Below are 24,812 nucleotides of genomic sequence, written 5' to 3'. Positions count from 1 at the left end.
AGAAACGGGCTGACGGGAGCCTCAAGAAGTTCAGCAAGGGGAAGTGCAAGGCCCTGCCCCTGGGGAGGAACAACCCCAGGCACCAGCACAGGCTGGCCAGCTGGAAAGCAGCTTTGCAGAGAAGGACCTGGGGGTCCTGGTGGACACCAAATTGAATGTGATCCAGCCACGTGCCCTTGCTGCAAAGAAAGCAAATGGTATCGTGGGCTGCATTGGAGGGGCATTGCCAGCAGGTGGAGGGAGGTGATCCTGCCCCTCTGCACTGGTGAGGCCACACCTGGAGTGCTCGGCCCAGGTCTGTGCTCTCCAGTACAAGTGAGACATGGACATACTGGGGAGAGTCCAGCAAAGGGCCACTAAGGTGATGAAGGGACTGGAGCATCTCTCCTGTAAGGAAAGGCTGAGAGTGCTGGGTCTGTTCAGCCTGGAGGCTCATGGGGACCTCATCAATGTATATAACTACTGGGTAGGAGGGAATGAAGAAGATGGAGCCAGGCTCTTCTCGGTGGCACCCAGTGACAGGACCAGAGACGATGGGCACCAGTTGAAACACAGGAGGTTCCCTCTGAACATCAGGAAACACTTTTTCCTTGTGAGGGTGATGGAGCACTGGCACAGGCTGCCCAGGGGAGGTTGTGGGGTCTCCATTCTTGGAGATACTCAAAAGCTGCCCGGACACAGTCCTGGGCAGCCGGCTCAAGGGGGCCCTGTCTGAGTGAGTACGTTGGACCAGATGCCCTGCGGAGGTCCCTTCCTGTCTCGCCCATTCTGTGATTCTACCAATTAAGCATATGAAAATTCACTGAAAATAAAACTTCATACGTTATATGCTTGCTGTGTTGGAACATACAAGTGCATCAGCTGGTCAGTGACAAAATATATTGCTTCCAGTGAAACCACGACTTTATTTCTCGTGTAGGAAAAATGACACAAAATGTTGTTACGAGCAAGCATGTCCCACTTCGACCTTTGTTAGAAATGCAGACAAGGTATAAAGAGTCCCATCCTCCCAACCTCAAATTTCCTATATCCTTCTCTCTGAGGATATGGAAGTTCATAAGATGTCCTTATTTCTGTGGTGGAATCCAAACTGAGCATGCCCTGGAGCTGCTTGTTCTGGGAAATGTTTCTGTAAAAAAAGTATGTTAATATTCTGAAAGTTAATTTTGGACTTAGTTTGTTCTCCCTCATGGCTGTAGATTTTGCAGGTGTCTTGGGCTGTCTGTTAGTAATTTGATTTAAAGGCAGAAAAAGCTATGAGAAGTTTCAGAGAGAGTATTTATTCACTAAGATTTGAAGTAGGATTCTCATCTGGTGGCACAGAGTATTAAACAATCATCTGCGTACTCTCCAGGATGGCAGCAATTTGGCTGAGTACAAAAAGTCCTTGTCTTCAAAAAAGCTTTTGGAAATACCTGCGTAAAATCATTGATGGCTATATTTCTTACAGTTCCAGATTGGAACGTTGAACTGAAATTTACTTCTAAAGACATAAAACACCTTAAGAGCCTCCCTTGCATAAGCACTACCATGCATTTTGCATAGAGCTAGTTCCGTGCGTACGGATTCTATACATGGGGTGTGTCATATAATGAATAAGACAAATATCCTTAGAAGATACTCACACTTCTAATTGTAAAGCATTAAATTCAAGCCTAACAATTTCTGACAAACTTTTTCAGGGCCAGGTTTCAAACTTTTTATTCAGTCAGACTTTTTCCTGAGTATGTCTGGCCTTCCTCTTTTGTGGCTAGACAGCTATGTAAAATGGAATCAACACAGTTGGTTCAGTATAGTTGTTTTAATATGTAAAAATATGTCTGAAACAACTTTTTCCACTGAATTTAAAATCGTTTTGGCTTTTATGTTTTCAAAGGTAGCAAATATAGGGTTCTCAAAAACATAGGGGAGGGCATAGTGCTTTAATTTCAATAAACTTGGAGAGAGCTGTACTGAAATATCTTTGTCTGAAAAATAAGTTATAATCCATTATGGCTGATGTTGTCAGCTTGGTTTCTTAAGGACATGGTGCTTATCCATTCGTGATGTCTCTGCCTGCATATACTGCCTAGTAACTTTTAAACCCTTCGAGCCAACTCTGGCTAGAACTGGCAAAGGGGACAGGCATGGGGCGCTAATAAATTCTACCATTTTTTACAAAATTCAACAACTGGTTAGAAAAAAAGAAATTCCTAGCCCCGCGTCCTCATTTGAGGGAGGGACTGGAGCGTGACCTGAACAGTCCCCTGCTGCTCTGGCAGGTGGGCATTAGCCGGCCTCCCTGGCAAGTCCGGCAGCCTTCATTCAGCCGCGGCCGGTGGGCAGGGGGGAGAGCTGGAGCAGCGTGGGGGGCCTGTTACAGGCGTGGGGATGGGAGCTCCAGCTGCCACCCACGAACCTCTCAGTTACAGTCAAGAGGGAATAAGATGCTGCAGGAGACAGGGAATCGCGTTTTTTTGCTGCTCATGAATAATAATTCTGGTAAATACGTGGTTTCCTCAGTTTTGTCCACAAGTCGAACTTATTCTGGAATAGGTGTCCGGCAGCATAACTCTACATATTTATATTTCTATCCTGGAAGTGGTTTAGGTGAGACAAGTACCTGGAATAATTATTTCTGTAAAGCCCTAACCTTGCATGCAGTGCTTCAAGTTCTTGGGCTTATTCTGTGGCATGGCAACCACTTGACAACGCCTCTTGATTCTTGATTTGATTTGAGCAGGATCTTGTGCACGCTTGAGTAACAGATTACGCATTCAAAGCTAAGCTACTTTTCCTTCCCTGTGCTGGAGAAGCTCCGGACTGGAGTTCTGTCGCTGCGGTGCCGCCTTCTCCTCGCTGACCACGCACGGTTCATGTCTCATGCTGCTGCGGTTTCAGGGGTTATACCTTATCACTTCTTCCGTGATGAGATTAACACTTTTGCTCATACTGACTGCTGATACCAACAGAACTGTGCAAGCCTAAGCAAAATGGGAGCCAAGACAGAAAACCACCAACATGATTAAAATGAGATAGATAACAGGCTGGCTGTTACAAAAGTTCCTAAAATTATTTCTGCAAATACAACTAAAATCAAGTTAAAATATGTCCAATACCAGACAAAGCCTGAAGCTCAATATGGATTATTATTATTATTATTATTATTGTTGTTGTTGTTGTTGTTGTTGTATTAAACTTTAAGGTCTGTTATTAGTACAAAACTGTTGTCACCATTAATATCATTGGCAGATGCCAAAAAGTGAAATAGCCTTTCTGCATCTCCCAGCATTAAAATCTGTTAGAGCCTGGAAGTAAAAGTGAAGTTATTAGAAGACGATCTGTTTGTTAGGACAACCATTTTATCTTTATAGTGTTTACAATGTTTTTTATGAACACTGTATCTTACCTCCAGCAGAAACTACAATGCTGATTTGGGAAATGCAAGATTCTGTCTCCAAAGGTGAGCGACAAGAAATAATTCAAACCACACTTTTACAATTTTTACCATAGAGAAAATAACAGCTTTCCAAATATTGTAATGAAGTTTGACAGAAGAACCAAGAAGAGAAGGTAAAAATTATTACATGCTGCTATTATTCAGAAAGAGTTAGAAGATGTACTGGTATCTCAGCATTATTTTGTCAAACACTGTACAGAGAGCAAATCTGAGTATTCATCCAGCCATTCTTCTTTGTGCTTAAATAGATGTAAGATGTTATTTACATGTTATTTGTCCCTGGCTGATGTTTTACATAAATATTTGTGTTAAACCATTTTTTGCCACTTTCAGAATTTTACCTAGTTGTCATAGGAAGAATTTTTAAAGTGGAAAAGGAAGATGTTCCACAAAAACTTGGTATAATGAGGAGCTAGTTTGGAGTTTGTATCACCATATAGAATACATACATCTTGTTTAAGCTGGAAGAATATCTGCCGGTTTAGTACCTCTAGGTTTCTCCAGTTATATCTCCAGCTTTGTGGAACTCAGACCGAAAAGGCCTCCCTTAGAAACAGATTAAAAATATAAGCTTAATTCTAACCTCAAATGATACAGTAAGTGAACGCAACTTGTCTTCAGCTGGAGAAGAAAGTTCAGATGGCTGTAATTGCTAAAGATTGCATGCCGTTAGGTGCAGGCACATAAATTAATTTCCTTTTATAATAAAGTAATGCCACTGCAGTTATACGCAAGCCCTAAGGTAATTGGGTCTAAACCAAACAGAAATTCACACAGGAAATGATGGACAAATTACATAGGAGTTGAATGCATGTTTCAGTTGAAAATGAAGAGTTCCTAAAACAATATATTTATAATCCCCTGAAAGGACTCAGGCATTTCCTATCTGTGATGATCTAAACAGACAAACTATGCAAAACAGAGTAAACATTCCTTGCTAACAGCATTGTTAAGAATTGTTATTTAAGGTGGTAATGCCTGACAAACTGGAGGTGTAGCGATGACCTTCAGTGCATAAAAATGGTAACACTTACATATCCTTTTTCATCTGTATTTTTAAAAGGCTCATGATCAATCTTCTTATTTCATAGAGGAAAGCAGACACTAACTCTGGCAAAAATGCCTTGCTAAAGTTTATGCACTCCTGGTTTGTGAAAAGTCAGGAAGAAAGCCCAATTCTCCTGAGATGCAGTCCTATGACCTATCCACTGGACCATGCTACTTCCCAGAATACTGTAGTTTTCAGAAAGCCCTGTATGAAGCAATTTTTCATAATTAAAAACAAACCAAACGTCACAGCAAATATTTCATATGTTAGAAGTTTCATCTGAGGGTCAAAATTAACTTTCCTAAATTACATATTTCCTCGTGGATATTATTCCTAGGCTCTGAAAAGTAAAACTACAGCTCATAAAAAATACACCCTGAGGAACAAGATACTTCATTAATTCCTTAAAGGTTTAGCATAATTGTTTTTAACTCCAGAAAAATCCTTCAACTAACTGGAGACTCTCTGATGTCAGTTCTTCAAGACTTGACACAAGCAAAAATTCTGCATGCATGCAATTAATCTTATGTATTATCACCCCATATTTTAATAATTTTCACCTCTTAGGGACTTGCACCCTTAAAATGATGCTAGCTCAACTCTGCAGTATTTAAATTTTGTCTGGTTTTGTACTTTTGGAAGTATTTGTTTTTATAATTTTATCTTAACCTAGTTTATGGTATGATATACAAAATCTCTTATACTGGGATTTCAATAAATACTTTAAATATTGTGTATAAACATATTATGTTAATTACATGTTAGTAGCATAATGAGAGTCCAATTCTGATTTGGACTTTTTGGGGCACAGCAATAAAAACAGATAAAATAAATAGTATGTTTATCAAAGAGAAAGTAACATACCAAGCTTATTTTAAAACCAAAAAAAAAAAAAAAAGCTCTAAAATTTAGCAAAGGGGAGAAAATAAGTAAGATAATTAATGGTTAATTATATTTAGTATATTTTTAACCTTATAAACAAAATAGTAACATGTCAGCAATTAGCTTTACATCTTGGATTCTTGCATTTTTAATAATCAACATTAAATAATCAACTGGCATTACAGTTCATAATAAATGGGGGAGCACTACAGAAACATTGTATGTTCATGGCAACCTTGTATCTGCAGGAATAGCCTGCTGCAGGGAAGCTTCATGAAGCACTAGACAGGTTAAGGTGAAAACAAAATACCCAAACCCAGACGCAGTCGAAGCTACATAAAGGCACAAGCGATAGAAATGCAAGAAAATTATGCTTCATTTACTAAATAGCAAGTTTAAAAGAGCTCATTCTATTTAACCTGAGCTCGTGTGCACAAAGTGCCACCAAAGGCAAGGAAAACAAGAAAGTCCCTTGTAAAATAGGGTCTGAACAGAGACGTTGTGGGGTAAGGGGAGTTTTCTAGGGAATATCAAAGACAGACGGTGAACAGAGCTGTTGTAGCCAGCTCACAGCTGCCTGTTATTCCAGTACTAGAATCAAAGATAATTTATGAAAAGCTCAAGGAATATTTCTTCTGGCCTGGCATGAACGTGAGGTAAGGGACAACTGAAGAACTTGTAACGCTGGTCAAAAGCGAAAGATTAAGGTTAGCCTTTTTATTAGCTTTTTCTAAAGCAAAAATATTTCTGGATTTCAGTGAGGTTGTTCATACAAAGATTGCTTATAAGAGTAAAGATTACAGAGTTTGTAACAAAATCCAGATACTAGTGGCTAACTGTGGCAGAGAGAGTTTTTGGGACCGAAACATTTTCTAAAATTTGGCTTTCTTCAGTGTATCAAACTCCCAGTTAGGGCCAATCCTTCAGAAAGGCTCAGTCTCCAGTAGACATCTAATGTAAGAGACCTAGGGAGACACTTAACATCTAGTAACTCCCATTTTCCCTCTGAATAAGTGCTGAGTTTTTGAAAATCTGGGTGCTTAGTGGTACAAATGGGGGCTGCTGGATGGAGAATTATTAAAAAAAAAATTGGCTCTAGTAGCCTGATCACCTAATTTAGCTTTTTACAGTTTTGTTCAACACTATCCACAAACATTGCTAAAGCAAATGCAGTCAGAGTGAAGATGTTACATTTTACAGATTAGTTAAGAATAGATCTACTGAGTAGCTCATCTAATCGTTTATGTGAGACTTCAAAGCAGAATTTCACTACCTTAAGTGTCTTGCCTACATATAAAATCTGAGAAATAGAAGTATTCCTGCTTTATGTGACCAGATACCTCAGATATACCATATACATTTGAAATGTTTCTATTGCTGTTAGTTAGAATCCAGGAATAGGACTTTGCACGTTTCTGAAGTGCTTATTTTCAGTTTTATATGTATATATATGGCAGTCAGATACAGTGCAGGCATATGCAAGATAAATGAATAATTGTGCGTGCATGAGTCCTATGTCTGCACCTCATCATTCATGCCATAGGCCTGAAACCAGCTCCTTCTCCAGTGTACAGCCTTTGGAGGGCAAAACATTCTTCCCTGCAGTCGCTGCAAGTCAATGTTTGTCCTCCAATGTGTTTATTTTCAAAGGTTTGTCCTATAGTTGAGTTACTATTCTCTGTGCAATACTCTGGATATTCAGAATATGAAACAATGGCTAGACATTGTGCTGAATTATAAAGACAACCCAAGCTTGAATTTTGTTATAGACAGCAAAATAGTTTGCATTTGACTTTACTGTCCAAAAGTATGCCACTACATTATAAAATATATGGCAGTACATTATAAAATATAGTCAGTATCATTGGGGTAAACTCCTCTCTGAAATGAGCACGTCAAGCAGATGAAACCCCGGAGAATTAAAGACAACTGAGTATCTTGAAGTTTTCAGCTGGTAACTTGGGCAGTCAAATACCACGCTGACGGTGAGGAACTCCAAAAGGACCTCACAAAACTGAGTGAGCAGAAATGTGGCAGAGGAGCTTCGATGTAGATAAATGCACCTGGGGAAGATCTGAACCATGCCTACACAATGCTTTCCAGAGTTGTACCGACCAATTCAAACTTAAGCAGTTTTTAAGAGTTTGAAATCATCAGCTTGATGTGCAGCAGCAACCAAATAAGCCAGCGAAGCACTGGGTGTCACCAGGAAGGGTACTGAGAACAAGGGAGAACTATTTTGCCTCTCTATAAAACTTTGGCGCACCCACATCTTGAGCACGGTGCCGTTCTGGGCTCTGCGTGTCAAGGACAAAGCAGGATGAGACACGGCATGGAGGGCAACTACGATGATCGAGTGGGTAAAGTGGCAGCTTTAGAACAGCAGCATGAAAAAGCTGAAACGTCTCAATTTGGAGAGAAGGCTGAGGTGACAATACGATAAAAGCTAATAAATCATAAAGGTGGAGGGTAAGGCAAACAAAACTTAGTCGGCACATGCCACGCTGTTAGAACTAGAAATACTCTATAAAAGCTACTAGATCCATTCAAAACAGGTAAAAAAGCGGCCAGGTCCAGGTGCTCTTCCCCAGCAGCGCTCCTACGGCTGCTGTTAGAGGTGGCCAACCAGCAGGGCGTTTCCCACAACCCCTTACCTTCTCTTGCCTATTTGCATTTTAGGTAGACTGGAAAATAGGACAACAGGTGAACAGAAATAGAAGCCAGTCTCTCACAGCTGCATTACTCCATTCCATAGATTTAAAAAAGGCAAGAAAAATTATATCTTTTTTCTGGTTCCATATGGCAACAGAAGCACCACTGTTCAATCTTCAGGCAAGAAAATTAACGTATAGGAGCTGCCATTCCAGTTCTTACCAAACATTTGAAGGGAACTTCAAAGGAGAAGGCGGTCTGACAGGACAATGAAGCATCTGTGACTGTCCCAGTAATCACAGAATAAAACTGAAAGGCTCTTCTTGAAGCCTGTGCACAATAAAGGCAAACTGGTACTCTTACCAGGAATTACCGCTTAGTCCTTGGTATTTGATTGTTACAAATATGCATGTATGTCTTCAGATTTTGTTGAGATTAGAATGTATAAATTGCTTAAAAATGCGATTTGCATACATAAGAAAGGTGAGCATGCAGGACAACTTGAAAAAAAGAACAGAAGGAGAGGGAAGAAGTTCAAACACAATTCAGCATTTTCAGCATTCTGTAACTTTAATACCGATAGATGAAGAAATTGTGGTCATTGAATTACATTTTTAATTAAAACGTTAAAGGCACTCGGAGTTTTTGTATGCATGCTTGTCTCAGAAATCTAAATAAAGGGAACCTATTTGCATGTGCTTTAGGATGTACTGAATTACTTCACCTGTCAAAATAATTACCTGATATGTGGCACTCATTTGCATGAACTAATTTCTAAATAAAAAGTGGGTGCAAATGTGGAAGAACGAATTCATGTATTTGTTGATATACAACATGTATTGTTCTCAAGAATACCTTATTCCTAATATTTTTAAAGTCTCAAAACTATTCAGTAGGATTAAGGCATACTTTCTATTCCTTAGTGACTGTCCATCCTTTAGGATATGCTTGTCTGCGTGTGTGTACATACTGGATGAGTCCTTTGCGGCCATCATCTTCAATGCATGGAATTTTCACCTCAGTTAAGGCAGAATTTGGAATAACGCTAGCATTAAAAATGGTTGATCAAAGACAAGGGCATTGTTATTTTGGTTCCTGAACACTGCAGAAAGGATCCTATACAGGCCACAGGTATAGCCAGACTACGTGTATGATTTTAAATTGAGTTGTAACACTATATGCTCCGCAAGTAACAACAGAGGTAACCCAATGGACAACTGTTTACATCAGCATTCATATTCCTATAGTTTATAAAACAACTTGGTATTTTAAAGCCAACTGTGACTAAAAACATTCAGTCTGAGCCTATGTGCATGAAATTTCAGCTCCCTGCTATCACAAATGAGGACAGTTTAAATAAGCTAAATAGACTAATCTGAGATTAAACTATTATATTTCAGGCAGATACAAGACGCGCAAAACTTTTGAATCATGTTATGCAAGGAGAATTCCATAAAGCGGCAACGTAAGTTGTATTTCCTAATGGGTATTTATCTCACAAAAGCAGCATACTTCTTTGCGTAAACAGATACTGAGCGGGACAGTGGCTGTGTAGAGTCTCACAAACCCGTGTGGAAGAAAATAAGTAGGAAAAGTTACTGGCCAGGTACACTTGCTGTGTCTTCCTTGAACTTACAAGGTACTGCTGTGGGCTTATGTACTGTGCTTGCTTGTACAGAAGTCTATCGCTGCCATTTCCAAGAAAATGAATGGCTCGGAATATTAAAATACCACAGCTTTCTTCTCCTGCCTCCCCGCCACCACTGCCATGCTGGAAGAAGCATAAAATTGTTCTCCTATCAAACTGCACAACCGAGAATTATCTCAGCTTTACTAGCTCTGAGTAAATACATTTTCCCTACGCTGCTGGATGCTGCTGCTTTAAAACTCTTGATGAATTTCTGCTTCAGGGTATCTGCATTTTCCTGCTGAATGGTAACTTTCCATTGTATGACTTGCATCCTAGCTTCAAATATGCTGGAGTCCATTTGGATGAAAAGCCCCAAATGAGTAATAGCTATTAAAACTTCCAGACCAAAACAAAAACAAAACCCACATCAAGGCAGAGTTAAGGTTGAAAAGGAATATCAGTTACTTACAGTATAAAGCATAATGGCATATTGTATAAAGCATGTTATAAATTATCCCAAAAGTAAACATTCCAAAAACCCCAGGAAACTCAGGATTAAGTATAAAAACTTAAAAGAAATCCAAACATCTTGAATTATTGAAATGCAGTATGAAAGCCTCCAAAACAAACTTAGATCAGCCCTGCAGCAGCACCATGTTGTAAGCCAGCAATTATGATTAATGCATTGTCGTATCTGTGGCCCTAAATTAGCCTAATGCATATTTTGGAGATAATAATTTTTCATTTTGTTCCTTTGCATGCAACAAGTGACTATGACAAGCAATAGAAGGTGAGCAGGAGAAAAATAATGGCATATAACCATATTATTAGTTTCACTGCGGAACTGGTCGTTACTTGACTACTTAGAAATATAAAATGTCCATCGTAAGTGTGAAGCTGCAAGCAAAATACGGTTGTATCGTGCATGCATGGTTCATCACCGTGAGAAGAAACTATTTCTGGCTGAACCAGTAACACTAAATCAGGAAAGGCTCTATTACATTTAATAACTTGTTAAAAGATAAGCAAATGGGATTTCAATTCTTAAAATTAAACACAGAAATGAAAATCTGAGAAACAAACTTCTTATACTGCACAGGTTACCTATCTAGTTTAACTGACTGGACAGAATTTTTCTATGGAACAAGAGGAAAAAGAGTAAGAGGAGATGAATGTTTGCCAAAAAATTCAAGCCCCAAAACACTCATTTTCAAAATTGTTTTATTGCAGTTGGATAATAGAGATAAATACCTAAGAGCAAAATCCAGTAAGTCACATTTATTTTTCTTTTGGAACAATTCTCCAAACCGGTTGTGTTTTATGATAAAGAACAAAAAGTTGCACTACATTTCAGAACATTTTGTTCTTTAAAACTGGTCAGACAGGTGGGAAATATTAAAGTACTACGAATTAAATGAATAATTTTCCACTCCAGCTTCATTTCCCAAATTGAACAAGTCCAAGCAAAAGAAACCATGACTTTTTCTGCTCTGGAGATGCATATCAGCTGGTGATGCACTTCAAGCTATATTAATTTGATTAAAAAGTTTATCCTTAATAACCTGAGACATCAATCCATGTATAGCTTCTATGGTGGTCTTGCAGCTGAAAAACAAGCATAAATTCAATGTTGGCCAAACACTGAACTGAACTGTCATTTTATTTGAAGATATTCAGCTGTTTTGGAAGATCAGGGTGCCCATAACCCCATGAATCTTAACAACTGTCCAGAAAGGAAAAGTCATACACAGCAATTTAGCCATTGTTGCCAATAACTTTTTGTTACTTAAAAAGCAAACTGACGAGCACTATACACACAAAGACCAATTCCAGAAAACTTCTTTGTCTGGCAATTTAGGGCATCTCACATTAACAATAGCAAGTGAGCTCTGTGGTCACCTGAACCAAAAAATAATAATAAAAAAAAATACCTGGGGAAATGGAGCTATCAGCTGTTATCAATACCTGAATGTTCTCACTGTTCTCTATCTCCTTTGCCCAACCCCAGGCCAGTAGTGCAGAGTAACCATAGCTCCTCTGAGAAACTTTACAGATAACATTAAAGGAAGAGTTTATAGAGCTAATCAGTTATTAGTCAAAATATGTAACATGTGCAAAACCCCCAAACAGCCGAGAGGATTCCTACTGATCCAAGTTTCACCCAGTGTGCCTGGCTTAGGGGGACGTAGTGTCAAACTAACAAATAAAAAATGTCTCAGAACAGAATATACAAATGCAAAAGATGAATCAGCCCTGAAGGCGTGGAGAGTAGGGATAAATTACTACTAGACAGATAAAGGAATCCCAGGCAAAGGAAGCCAGCTTGGAGCACTGTTTAGCTAATGCATAGGTACTCTTAGAAAATGGCTCTTAGAGATGTGTATGTATAGTAACAGAAGATATCATATAGCCACCTGTAAGCACCTTTATCCTAATGTCTTACAGAATTGTCTTTCCTAAAACAGGTACACCCAATAATCCCTTAGCAAACTTGGCAACCTTATTTCGTGAAAGGAATTTAGGTGCCACTGAATCAATTGTCCTGTCTGCACAAGTCTTCCACTCTTTTCTCTTGTCTTAGGAAAGATTATTAGTTGAAGAAAAACATGCATCTGTAAAAGTGTTACAATCCATTTTGGGAACTACAGTAGCCTCTGTTACATAGGAAAGCAGAATTGACGACAACAACAATCCCTTCCAGTCTTACAATTTAGAAACTAACTACTGATGATGACTAAATAAAAAAAGAAAAATCTCTTGAAATGCTGCAAGAAATAATATAGTAGGATGATCAGAGAAGGTGTTATTTCTTAGAATAACTGTAAGCACATGAAAGTAACGTGAAGACAAAATGCAGTCAGTATTATGGGACACCAAACAGGGATCAAAATCAAAGCAAACTTGTCAGCAATTCCATCCTTCTCATGTCTTTGAAGCATTGCTATTGTAACTGTTTCACTACAGGAACCGGGAGGTATCACCTAACCTGGCTGTCCTGAGTTAGCAGCAGCCTTAACTCCATTGCAAATCTATTCTGCAACTAAAACAGTCTAAATGGGTATTTACTTCTATAAAGTCAACCCCCTCCAACTCAATCGTGTTTGTTAGAAAACCTGTAAGAGCTGTTAACTTTCCATAACAAGAAAACAAATGCACAACAGCAACTCTGATTCTATTTAGCAATGACCATATTCCATTTGCAGGTATTCCCCCACCGCGTACTGTGGAACAAAGGCTTGTCCAACACAAGCTGACTCCTCTCTTTATTAAGGCAAAGCCCATGTTCACCTGAGTTATACTGAGCAAGATGTAAAGGAATTTATTTATAAATCAGTCTCTTCACAGAAGGCCTCCTTTTTGTCTCTTGATTTTTTTACCTATCACTAACTCACCACTCACCTGGTATCTCAAAAATCAGTTTGTTAGTAAAGTTTTTACTACAGCACATATTGCTAACGCGGCGGGGCAGGGAAGAGACCACAAGACAACTGTTCTATGTATCAGGATAAAATGATGAGGCAGAGGACCAGAAAACCTCCAACTCTGAAAAGTAGACCATCCCAGATTTCATTCGATTTTTGCAGTCTGTTCCAAGGGATTCTACAGAATTGTCCTTATTAAATGGAATTGTATCTCACTCAGAACACTCCTAAGATGCGTGCAGGTGAGTTCTGTCTTCTCCACAGCTGGACCTGAGATTGTACTAGCATGTACAGGGCAGTACTTCTTGGTTTTCCAAGTCTGGAATTTGCCAAATACAATGTTCTTGAACAGCCCAAGATACTGTATGGCTTGTTGGATACTATTACCCTTTGTTAAAGATTTTACTTGGAAAAATGGTGACTGTAACATTACATAGGTAGTCTAAGCACACATATCATTCTTACGACTATTGGGAGAGATGTGAGTATTAGTGAGAAGCAACTTTTGTACTTCAAAGCTCAAAAAAGAAAAGAGCTGATTACCAACAAACATATAAGGAACACTGAGGGAAAACACTACAACTTCTCTGAAATAATGCTGTATACCCAGTGATGATAAGTTCATTAACTGATAATAGCAAGTATTTGTTATCAGGCAGGGTAGCGAAACATAAAGGCTAAAATGCCTGTAATCTAATTCTTAAAAAGAAAACAAAATATGACATAAAACCTTCCTCATTTGTGGAGAAAGGATGTATTAATTAAGAAATATGAAAAAAAGGGGAGTTCTTGATTTTTAACTGGGTGAAAGTATGACCCAACTGTAAACTAAACTTACTGGACTGTTAGCACTAGTTCTTAAAATCATGTTGTAGGTAATAATTTTATTTACTGTTAGTTTAAACCTGATTAACCACATAAAATGTGCTATTTTCTAGTAATGCTACCATTTTGCATTTGACAGAAAACATCTTCTTTGGTTTCCTGTATACTGATGGAATTTAACAGGGCTTTTATGTTAACTATAAACTAGAGTTGAATTTATTCCAGAAACAAAGATTGAAAAGCCATTGTAGGTTTAATAAAGGCAAGATTTTCTTAAACTCTCAAAAATAACTGGTGACATTTGGAGTCTCATTCCTATCTACAATCTAATCATTCTTATCTATAATCTTGGTAGGTTACAATTTAATTGGTAGGTTACAATTACAGGCATGATAAACGTTTAAAACAAAATAACACTTTTTACAGGGAAGAACACAAGTATGCGTTATCTTACCTGTCTCTTGTCGCTTTTGCAAGTTTGTCTTCTGATTTCTTATCATGAGTTTCTAAACCCAGCATGAAACTGCCCCTTCCAAGCTGAGCTTCTGACTGTTCTAATTTTTCAGACAAATCAAAGACTTGGCCAGTGGTGTAGTCAGCATTCTTAGGAGAAAGAAGGCATTAAACATATTGAATTCTAAGATATAAATTCAAGCATTTATACACAAAATAAACAAAATCTGAAAAGAGCCTTTAAGACTGTAGTACTGCACATTTTAACCTACGTCTGCAATTGAAGTGATAACAGAACATGAGTGGCACACAAGTGGTGGTTGAGAGAACAGAAGATGAACATCTGACAAATGCTCAATACCTAAAGCCTGAAATGGGCACTCTTTATTACTTTCGGCCCATGCCTTAAGTTACAAATGAGTAAGTAAAACTCAGTTGGTTTTGACCAAGAGAAAAGGTACAAAATTGGCTTTTGCAGAAGGAAGGTTTTGATGCTGAGATGTTATAGTGAAGGTCTACCTGCAGTTTTAACAGTTCCATTGTTTTTTTTTTTTGTTGTTTTTTTTTTTTTTATTTTAAGAAGTGTTTACTTATTCAATACCATTATTTTAAGGCACACTATTCATTACAGTGCTGTAAAGAGATATAAGGTTAAAAGGTCCTTAAGACAAAATCTAAGTGTATAGAGGACTCAGTAAAATTAAACCTAAGTTATTCCCACCTTCTACTTTTGAGGACCAGATATAAGGGACATTTCGGCACTCACGATTAGGAAAACCCTCCTTTCTTCTTTAATCTGGCAAATAGATTCTTCATGTGGGACCTATATCAGCGTCCCATTAAGCGTTTTACAGTAGAGGGTCTGGCTTTCAGCACTAATGAATTAATATATGCACGATAGCATACTATGGTACTTACAGTAAGCAAACTAGAAGAACTGAGAGTGTTCACCCAGTACTTGTTCCACAAAAGTTCAAGCAATTTACGATCCAAGGATGATTTAAAGTACGAGACTTCTAAAGCATAATACCTTTAAAAACAAACATGCAAACAAAATAAGCTTCCATCTAACTATATCTTGTTTGGCTGTGACAGCCAAAGTACATGCATCTCAAAAAATCCGTATCAATGACCAATATCTTCAAAAATTCAAAGCACTGAACAATAAAAAAGTTACTCCCGCTTCCAATTCTAACTCTGAAAGATGTTCTGTAACTATTTCATATATAGCTTTAATACAGATATACATAATCCCCACACATACTGCTGTGTTCTATTTAATGAGATTGCAAGGTTTTTTAAATTATTCTCGTAACAACTTCTTCTGCAATGCAATGATGCCCTGTTCCATGCTTGGGATCTTCAATACTGTAATACCTGTTCCTTACAGATTATGTCACCTCTGATTCAATTAGGAACGTTTGATAGCAGTAAATGTTACAAACAGGCAAACAATCTTATGTTCTAACACACCTATTTTGAAAGCCAGGCTTTAGTGGTGCTACAGAATTCACAAGAGATGATAAAGCAGATAGAAAGCTGAGCTCTGCAAAGTCATTAGTGTAAGTGAATTACAGCAACATTAAAGAGTTGTATTAAACTTTACTTTGATCAGGAAATGCTTGAGCAGGTTATCAATAATCCTATTATCTCGTGATTTCTCTGGAAAGTTATTTTGCTTGGCGTTTCTGTAAGAAATTCCATCCAAGATAACAATGCTTTAAAATCTACCCACACACCACACTTTAGTATTTCTATGATAGAACAAATACCCTCATTTCACATATGCTAAGAAAAATGAGGTACTAAGTCAGTTCTTCAAAGAGATGCGTGGCAGATTCAAAATCAGAAATGCAAGTTGTTTGAGGAATAGTGTAATAAACTTACTAAAAAAGATTAAATGGAAGCAGTTTCATATTGGGCATTTGAATACCAATTAAAGGACAGAAGTTTGACTAAGATTATCCAGGCTGCTACGATGAAGCAATTAGTAGTCACTGGCATTAAGGGTCTCGAGAACAAGTCTTATGAGGAGCGGCTGACGGAGCTGGGGTTGTTTAGCCTGGAGAAAAGGAGGCTGAAGGGAGACCTTATCGCTCTCTACAACTACCTGAAAGGAGGTTGTAGCGAGGTGGGGGTCAGTCTCTTCTCCCAAGTAACAAGTGATAGGACGAGAGGAAATGGCCTCAAGTTGTGCCAGGGGAGGTTTAGATTGGATATTAGGAAAAATTTCTTCAGCAAAAGGCTTGTCAAGCACTGGAACAGGCTGCCCAGGGAAGTGGTTGAGTCACTGTTCCTGGAGGTATTTAAAAGATGCGTAGAAATGGCACTTAGGGACATGGTTTAGCGGTGGACTTTGTAGTGTTAGGTTAATGGTAGGTCTCAATGAACTTAAAGGCCTTTTCCAACCTGAATGATTCTGAGGTTCTATGATCATCATTCAAGTTCTCTAAACTTTTAATTCTTACTCAGACTACACATACTACTGAGAGGACACCAGCGCTCCCCTTGTATTATCAGTATTTCGGTAACAAGACAGATTACCAGTTTTAATTCCCCCTATTTGCCTAACTGCTGTTTCCTTCTAGGAGAGACTGGAAAATATTTTCTTGTTAGGATGGAAAGAAATGACTTGTACAAGAAGACAGCTTCCCAAGATGGAGATTAGAACGGTGACTATCAAGCACTTCCAATTTAAAAAAAAACACCAAATGAACTCTCTCAAATTGACCACCTCTAAAATCAAAAAGATAAAACATATCCTCCTTTCACGCTTAAAAGCATGGGTTTATGGCCAACGTCAGACATACAAGGACTACTCTGAAATGAAAGGAACATTACAGTTTACAAAGATTTCTGTGTAGCTACTGTTTGGATTTTTCCTCAAACTGGATAGGAAGACAAATTCCAATTGTTTTAATTTCTTCATCTCTTCAGGGTCAGACTTTGCACGCAATGATAAATGCACTGAATAGCAGATACCCATGCACCAAAAACGTGAAAAAACTATGCAACAGCCTACAGGACACACTGGTGCCAATGAGATCTTCAAGTTGCCAACACTTAAGCTGTAGTGCTTGTCAAACATCTGAAGGTAGAACTGAAACCAAGATGTTATTGAAAGAAGCGGTCCCATCTTTCCTTAGCTGTTCTTTGCAAACACTGCGTCTCCAACATCTGTCTCTACTTTCCACTCTACCCTAGCTTAACCAGCAAGAATGTCTGTGCTCCCACAAGTTGGACCAGATCAGGGGACTGACCTGGCAAAACAAATGCCTCGCCAAATAAGCAAATGTAGGTATGAAGTGAGGAACATGTGGCTGGGGAATAGAACAGTTAAAGAAAGAATGGTTAAAACTAAACTACCTTTTTAATTCATGGGAAGTAAACTAACAGGAGAGAGAAAGCAGTAATTCTGCCTGTTGCTGATGTTATCCTTGAAGCAGCTCCACTTTCCAATCCTACCAAAGACAGAAACAATTTTAACATGCCCTGTGACGCAGGATAAAGAGAGGCACAGCACTTGCCACTACTCAGAAGAGCAGACAGATTACAGTCTCCCTAGCCCTGCTGCTAAATCTACATCTGACCCTTTCCTCCCTGCCCTAAGAAAGCACCACTACTTAAAGGTGTTCAGGAACCAACTGCTAAAGCTTTTTACCAGGTTCATCTTCACCTTTGTAACAGTTGTCCCTTAAAATATCTCCTGATAAATGACAATAACACTTTTTCACAAAACCAACAGTGCTAAAGCAATAAAGAACTTCAAGATTTGAAACACTCCAAGAAATGTACTTCTCTGTACTGAATCACTAACGTAAACACAAAAATTGAGAACTTAGCTAGAGTTAGTAGTTTTTATGTTACTTACTGTTTACAATGTACACCAAAGTCTTCTATTTTATTAAGCGGAATAGTCTGGTATTCAGAGGGACCTTCATCTGGAGGTTTATAGCCCTAAAAATTCAAAAAAGGGCAAAGATGACTCAGTAATTTTGGGATGTTTTAAAATGCCTAAACTCTTTGAAAGCATTTACAAAAATTCTAGTTTATGCAATTCTTGTTTATTTTTCCTAGGGAAAATGAAATTTCCCCCAGTAGCCTAAAATTTGGAATTTTCTTGGATCTCATTTACATTTGGCTTTACAAGCAATCATTACATTTGCAGGTCTATCAAAATGCACGCTGGAAGCAAACTAGTGGTCATAGTTGAGATTTTTCAAACAAGTAAGGTGGCAAGCTGTGATTAGATCATTTCTTAGATCAAAGAAAGAGTGAGCTTCTTCTAAGATAATAGTTCTCTACCTGTTTTTGGAAGTGATTTCAATCCTCTTTTGAGGGAAGACAGGAGGCATGAGAAGAGGGAAGAAACATCCATGCCTTGGATATGCCTTAGGGATACCTAAAACTTCAGTTATTTAGCCAAGATGGTGCCACTCACAGCTACTGAGTAGCCAAGAACCACCCGCAGACCACTGTGAGGACTTCCTAAAAATATGCTTCTAACGTGCATTTTCTGTATACAATTTGGTTTTCAGGTGCAGGATTCCTCTCCCTGCTCAAAATTCTGGAAGTATTTATAAAGTAGTTTTGCCTAGAGAAGTGAATATTCTCCGGAATCACAAACTGTTCTAAGATGATCTCTTGTGTATTTGTCATCACAAAAATAATGCATGAATGCAACTGGGAACCTCTCACAAACATTTTTGTTAATTACAGTTCTACTGGATGTCAGCCTAAAGTTCTTGCTCACTCAATAACTGGAAATTTGAAGGATATACCTGAACTTTATTAGACTGAAATTAAATAGCACAGTTATATCTCTGCTAGAAGTATAAACGAAAGACTGCATTTGGAGATCTAGATCTCCAGTATCTATGTGATTTCCCAGTTTTTAGCCTAACCTTTCCACGTTGTTCAATTAACTTGGTTTTTTGTACGTTATGGTGCAAAGATTCATAACATTTATTTGAAACAGTTAAGTAGATCGTTTTGAATCTTGCTTTTTTAAAATGAAAAGCAGATTACAACATATAAAACACGCTATTACCATTTGGTTTTAGGTCTAAAAAATGACAGAGAAGAATTAACATAAATCTATTTTGATGAATGCTACCCACAAAAATGGCTATATTGAGCTATATAATTTTAGGACAGCTCCACTATCTAGACAGTCTATTTGATTTAACACTGCCAAAAATCTATGAAAAAGAAAGTAGAAGTCACCCTTTGTAAATGTAATCAATATCCAAAGACATGCAATAAGCAGTATATCAGCACGTCTTTCTTTTAGAATGAACAATGACATACAGTACAGCACAGCAAATCGAACTGTCAGATGATCAAACCGTAGTAATCTTTAAAACCAATCTATTACTCATTCAAAGACAGTTTAGTGATTACACACTAGGTAATTTTCACTATTTACCTTAGGATAAGTCCTAAATGCTCCAAGATTTACTTTTCCTGCAGATATTGTTCTTGTTGGATCAATCTGTAGAAATACAGGTAATGCTTGTTATATGCATCTTATAAATTATTACAGGCATAAATTAACTTCACAGTAATTGTATTTCAGAAATGTAATTAGTGCAAATTGTGTTAGTTTTGTCATAAACAGTACTTTTTCAGTTGGCATCTGTTGGTATGAGAGACTCTAAAAAGATGGGAATACCAATACCCCTCTGTGGACCACTTTTTCAAACTCATTTTCCTTATTTCCCAAATACTCTAAAGAAATTGCACTTAAGAGCAAACAATAAACCATAATAATAAAAAAAAATCTGCATTTTAATCTCATAACCACTAGAGGTAAGAAACAGTATTATGTGATCTGCTGTATTTTGGTGGAAAATACAGGAAACCAATGAACAAATCTCTTTGCTAACATATTTACTAAAACCACGTTTAATATTAAAAGTAATTAAAAAAAAGAAAGAAAGAAAAAGAAAAACCAAACAAAAAAACAGTCCCAAGGAAAGTGTTCTTAATCTGTGAAATTATGTCATAACATAGAACTCACATGGTGGAAATACTTCTTAAGGGTGATTTATCTTTTTCTAATGTAATTCTTCCATCAGAGTTATATTCCTTCTTTCTGACTTATTTCAGTCTTTTTTCCTTTATTTCCTTCAGCAGCAATGCAATACAAGCAGTATCTAAAATAAGGTTTACTTTTGGTTTCAAATGTGATCTGTAGCCTGGCAGATGCTGAAGGGCTCAAAGAGTTTCTTCAGATTTTTACTTCAAAGATAGATTTCCTAGTGTCTTCTACCTTGTACTATGCCACTGGTTTAATTTAAAAGGCATTTTAGATGCAAAGTAACAGAACCCTGTGAACATGCTTTGCTCTGTTTTGACAGAAGCAGCAAGGAAGAGAACAAAAGAAAAAGATTTTTGTTCTATTGCAGGAGTTGAGTATTGATTGCTCAATACATTTTTTTGCAAAAGTACCAAGTAGAACTTTAAGAGTAACGTATGGATTTGTACAGAGCTACCATACCTGCAACAGTGCAGTGAAAGTGGCCTTGGTAAGCAATACTACTGGTTTGACCAGTATACGGCCAGCAAAGCAAAAGGAGCGATACCAATTTAAAATTTAGATCTAACACTTCCATTGTGCAAAATACACACTACTAGAATGTCAACAGACAGAAATCTAAAAATTATACCCCCCCTCAACATAATTTGCTATGCAGTTTTATCAACTATCAGCCAGTACTTACAACCACTGCTACAAAGGGTTCTTGAAATTGCTGATTAAGCATCTGGGTACTGACGTCGATCCCGGAGAGCCAGCAGCCATAGCCAGGGTGACTGTGATACCAGCCAATTGCATTTTCTAGACGACCAACCTAACAGCAGCGACGGAAAACAAACCCAGGGTTAATCTCCATTCGCAAAGTGTCAGCTGCCCTCTATTGGGCCTTCCAGCATACTACAACACAGTGGGAGGATAAGGAATACACACACAGCCTTGCCATGCTAACTTACTAAAACTAAACTAAATACTAAACATACACCTTATTTTGCTAAACTATTTTCTAGAAACCATACAGTCTGTAGTATTAGCATTCTCTATTACAGCTACTACCACAGAACAAAAAACTTCAAGGAGACAGAAGCTACTTCTTCAAGGACAGCTGAAGTACAAAACAGGTTCCACATGGTGAGATGGTTAAGTAAGCTGGGACTCCACAGCGTGGAAGAGACATTTCTTAGGGTGGATATGACATAAGTATATATAACCTCATATAATGCATGGTATGTCAGCAGAGAATGAACGTTCATTGTTTAGTACAGTAGCACATCTCACAGGCATATAGAGAGATTATTGCTAGGTTTAAAAAATAACTTCAGAGAGGCATGTTTTCTAACACCAAAAATGACAGAAATTATTGCCAGGGCATGCCGTGAAAGCCAAAAGACGAATTTTTGAGATTTTTAAGGTCAAAAAACTCAAAATAGGAGTTTCCAAATAATACCCCCGGCTATCTCTACAAATACTGGAAGAAAAACAAACAAACAAAAACTCAGGAGAAAAAACACCCATTGCACCCGATTTTGTAATCCTCTCTCAGGAATTGCTTACTAGCTGTTCCGTACCGAGTTGAGTAATTTTGATATGACCCTATATGCCAGTTCTTAACTGAGAGTTGCGTGTTTGGATGCATCACCTGCTTAGTTTTGCCAAATACTGAATATGTCAGGGAGATTAAATCAGAAAAATGTTAAAACGAACTGCCCACTAAATGGAACATGTATAATATTTTTGAATGGTGAATAACATAAATATTTTCTTTACATCTCTCATAATAGAGAAGGAGAGACCAACAAAACACTAAAGAACGTGTTAGTTTTCAAAGCCAAATAACACATTTTGACTGTATTAACACCAGATCCTGCCCATGGAGAAGCAAATAACTGGAACACTGGCATCTGTAAAGTACTTATGCAGGGGAATATATCAACTTGCAATCTAATATTAAAAAGAGTTATTCCAGGAACAACTGCTTGCCAAAATCAAATGTGGAACAGCCAGCATGCAAACTCTGCCAGAGCACCAGTAAAGCTGAGTTGTTTTATTTGCACACAGGTTCAATTTCAAAATTGTGAAGCCAAGTATAGATAAAACTGTACAATATAAACAACTAGAGAAAACATTTCCTATTATATGAGTACTCCTACAGAAACCTGAACTGTTTTAAACATAAGATGAACTAACTGTATACAAAAAATACTAATTTTAAGCTATATGCTTACTATTTTGAAACGCATTATTTCTACCTATGAACTGGATAGTATGAATATGTCTTTAAAGACATCTTTTCAAGTTACCTACTTTTCTGCAACAACAGTATTAGCATCATGACATTAATACTTCCCAGATAAAAGGAACTAGATTAAATAAATTATTTCTAAATTTTCTCATAAACAGGGATGAATTATTAAAAAAGTCCCAGAATATACCTACTTCTGGATTATATTTACTCTTTTCAGATGTTACGATCCAGCCTAATTCACATGTATTTAAATATCTCTAACTGTATATAAGGCTGTGAATGTAAGTACAACTCTCCAAAATAACCCAGATACTGCTCTGTTATCTCCACTGTATAAGTAAGGTGTCTCTAATTTCAGCTGGTGTAAAATCCTTTGAGGATTAAAGAAAAATCAAAGGGTAAACATTCAAAGCATAGGATTGCCCTGTATTGGAAGAAGCATGCCAGCAGGTGCTCTGATGTGCCGTGCTGGTTTCTACATCAGCCAAAGAGCGGATTCATATTTCTGTTATCCTTCTGCATGTGAGAATTTTACTACATAATCAGGCTTAATATGACATGGATCTCTGAATACAGGGTGACGAAGAAGGGGAACGGACATTTGAGTCAGTTCATCTAAATTTCCAAATTATAAATATGAATAATGAAGTTGTGCTGAAACTTACTTATGCCTTCATTGGCATTTTCTTCACAAATGTCTTTATTTTTATAGCAGCATGGCTATGCAGTCAGACATCAGAAAGCAAGAAGGTAAGAATAAATGTCATATTCCTGATCCACAACTAGTAAGTATCTCTGACACATATGTGTTTTATATTTAATTTTGCATACTGTTTTTAGAAACATGTATTATATCCATTATTTTAGAAACACACCCCCTCCTTGTTCCACCCGCAAGCCACCAGCTGCGGCCACAAAAACACTTCGAACTGAGCAATGAAAATCATCTATAAAGGAAAGGAGAATCCAGTACTTGATGACCTACTATTTACAAAGGAAAGGAAAATCCAGTACTTGATGACCTACTATTTACAAAGGAAAGGAGAATCCAGTACTTGATGACCTACTCTAAGACATGGAAATACATTTCTGCAAAAATGTTGAGAGGGGTCAGTGTTCTTTACTGCTGACACAGTTCTCTTGGCCACGTTTGAGAAGGAACAGGGCAACTGGCCAGCCACTTTATCACCGCGGGAGGCGGGGAAGCCTGCAAACTCCACAACACGTTCCTGCGCGATGAGCTTACAAGATCCACAGCCGCACCACGGAGGGAGAGACACAGCCTCCGCCACCCCTCCTTACCTGCTTTGCGTTCTCAATGTACGCAGCCATGTACTCGTAGGCGGCCGCCTGAGCGTTGACGCGAGTCTCGGTGCCCTCCACCGGCAGGGCGAAGCTGTCCATGATGATCATGGTTTCCCCGTCCACCTTGCCCAGCATGAGCCCCATCACCTCCAGGTTGCCCCCTGACCGGGCGTGCATCACCATCTTCAGCAGCGCCAGCGCCGAGATCTTGCAGTACTTGAAGTAATGGTGGCTGCGGGAGAGGGGCGGCGGAAGCCATCAGGGACGGCGCCGCCGCCGGGCCCTCGCCTCCCGCCCGCCCGCCCGCCCCTCCGGCCCCGCCGCCCGGCCCGGCCCGGCGCCGCTCTCACTCACTCTTTGGTCCAGGGCTTGGCCGCCAGGATCTCCTGCTGCTGCTTGCGGTCGTACTTGTAGATCTCGTCGATGCTCTGCGCCTCCTGCATGTTGTTGGCCAACTCCCACGTCTTCTGCGCCATCCCGCTCCCGGAGGCGCCGCTCCCCGCCGCCGCCGCCGCCATCGCCCCCCGCGCTGGGCCCGGCCCCGGCCCCGGCCCGCCTCACCGCCGCACCGGGCCGCCGGCGGAACTAAGCGAGGCGGGGGGGAGGCTGGCGGAGGGCGGTGGTACGGTCCGCGCAGGCCCGGGGCGGGCGGCGCCGGGCCCCCAGCGGTGGCGCCGGGCTCTGCGCCTGGGCCGGGTCTGCGCGGCGACTCCGCGTGCTCCCGTTACAGCATGACACGAGTGCTGGGGGGGAATCGCAGTGCGTTCTCCCTCCTCGCCGCCGCCCGGCCAAGCGGTGTTTCACGGCGAGACGGGGAAGACCGCCGCCGCCTCCCGCCCCGCTCCCTTTCCCCGGTTACAGCCGCGCCAGTGCG

General features: G+C 39.1%; 1 protein-coding gene across 2 annotated transcripts; it reads right to left on the bottom strand.

Moving 5' to 3' along the window:
• Nucleotides 1-929: 929 nt before the first annotated feature.
• COPS5 (COP9 signalosome subunit 5) lies at nucleotides 930-24,779 on the bottom strand. 2 transcript variants are annotated; one of them, XM_087751971.1, is made up of 8 exons: nucleotides 24,293-24,779; nucleotides 23,936-24,170; nucleotides 21,077-21,205; nucleotides 19,780-19,845; nucleotides 18,223-18,308; nucleotides 15,270-15,381; nucleotides 14,353-14,501; nucleotides 930-2,963 (listed from the first exon to the last, which is right to left on the bottom strand). In XM_087751971.1, the coding sequence occupies exons 1-8, from the start codon at nucleotides 24,454-24,456 to the stop codon at nucleotides 2,927-2,929; spliced, it is 978 nt and encodes a 325-aa protein (XP_087608097.1). In that variant the 5' UTR covers nucleotides 24,457-24,779; the 3' UTR covers nucleotides 930-2,926. The 2 variants fall into 2 exon arrangements, with proteins under 2 accessions (XP_087608097.1, XP_087608089.1); XM_087751963.1 differs by lacking the exon at nucleotides 930-2,963 and adding an exon at nucleotides 10,856-11,256 and having other exon boundaries at nucleotides 24,293-24,776.
• Between the last annotated feature and the right edge of the window lie 33 nt (nucleotides 24,780-24,812).

Source organism: Nipponia nippon, unplaced genomic scaffold (genome assembly GCF_047370975.1).
Source record: "Nipponia nippon isolate SJK-2023a ecotype South Korea unplaced genomic scaffold, ASM4737097v1 scaffold_1, whole genome shotgun sequence".
In the NCBI taxonomy this organism is placed as follows: domain Eukaryota; kingdom Metazoa; phylum Chordata; class Aves; order Pelecaniformes; family Threskiornithidae; genus Nipponia; species Nipponia nippon.
This window is presented reverse-complemented; position numbering and strand designations above follow the sequence as displayed.

What these genes read in the sequence shown, in the direction of transcription:
- COPS5 (XM_087751963.1), bottom strand. Translation starts at nt 24,456, where the DNA reads ATGGCGGCGGCGGCGGCGGGGAGCGGCGCCTCCGGGAGCGGGATGGCG. An exon ending in ACATTGAGAACGCAAAGCAG is followed by an intron (nt 21,206 to 23,935) that starts GTAAGGAGGGGT and finishes CGCTGCTGTTAG; the next exon opens with GTTGGTCGTCTAGAAAATGC. An exon ending in AACCCTTTGTAGCAGTGGTT is followed by an intron (nt 19,846 to 21,076) that starts GTAAGTACTGGC and finishes GTATTTCTACAG; the next exon opens with ATTGATCCAACAAGAACAAT.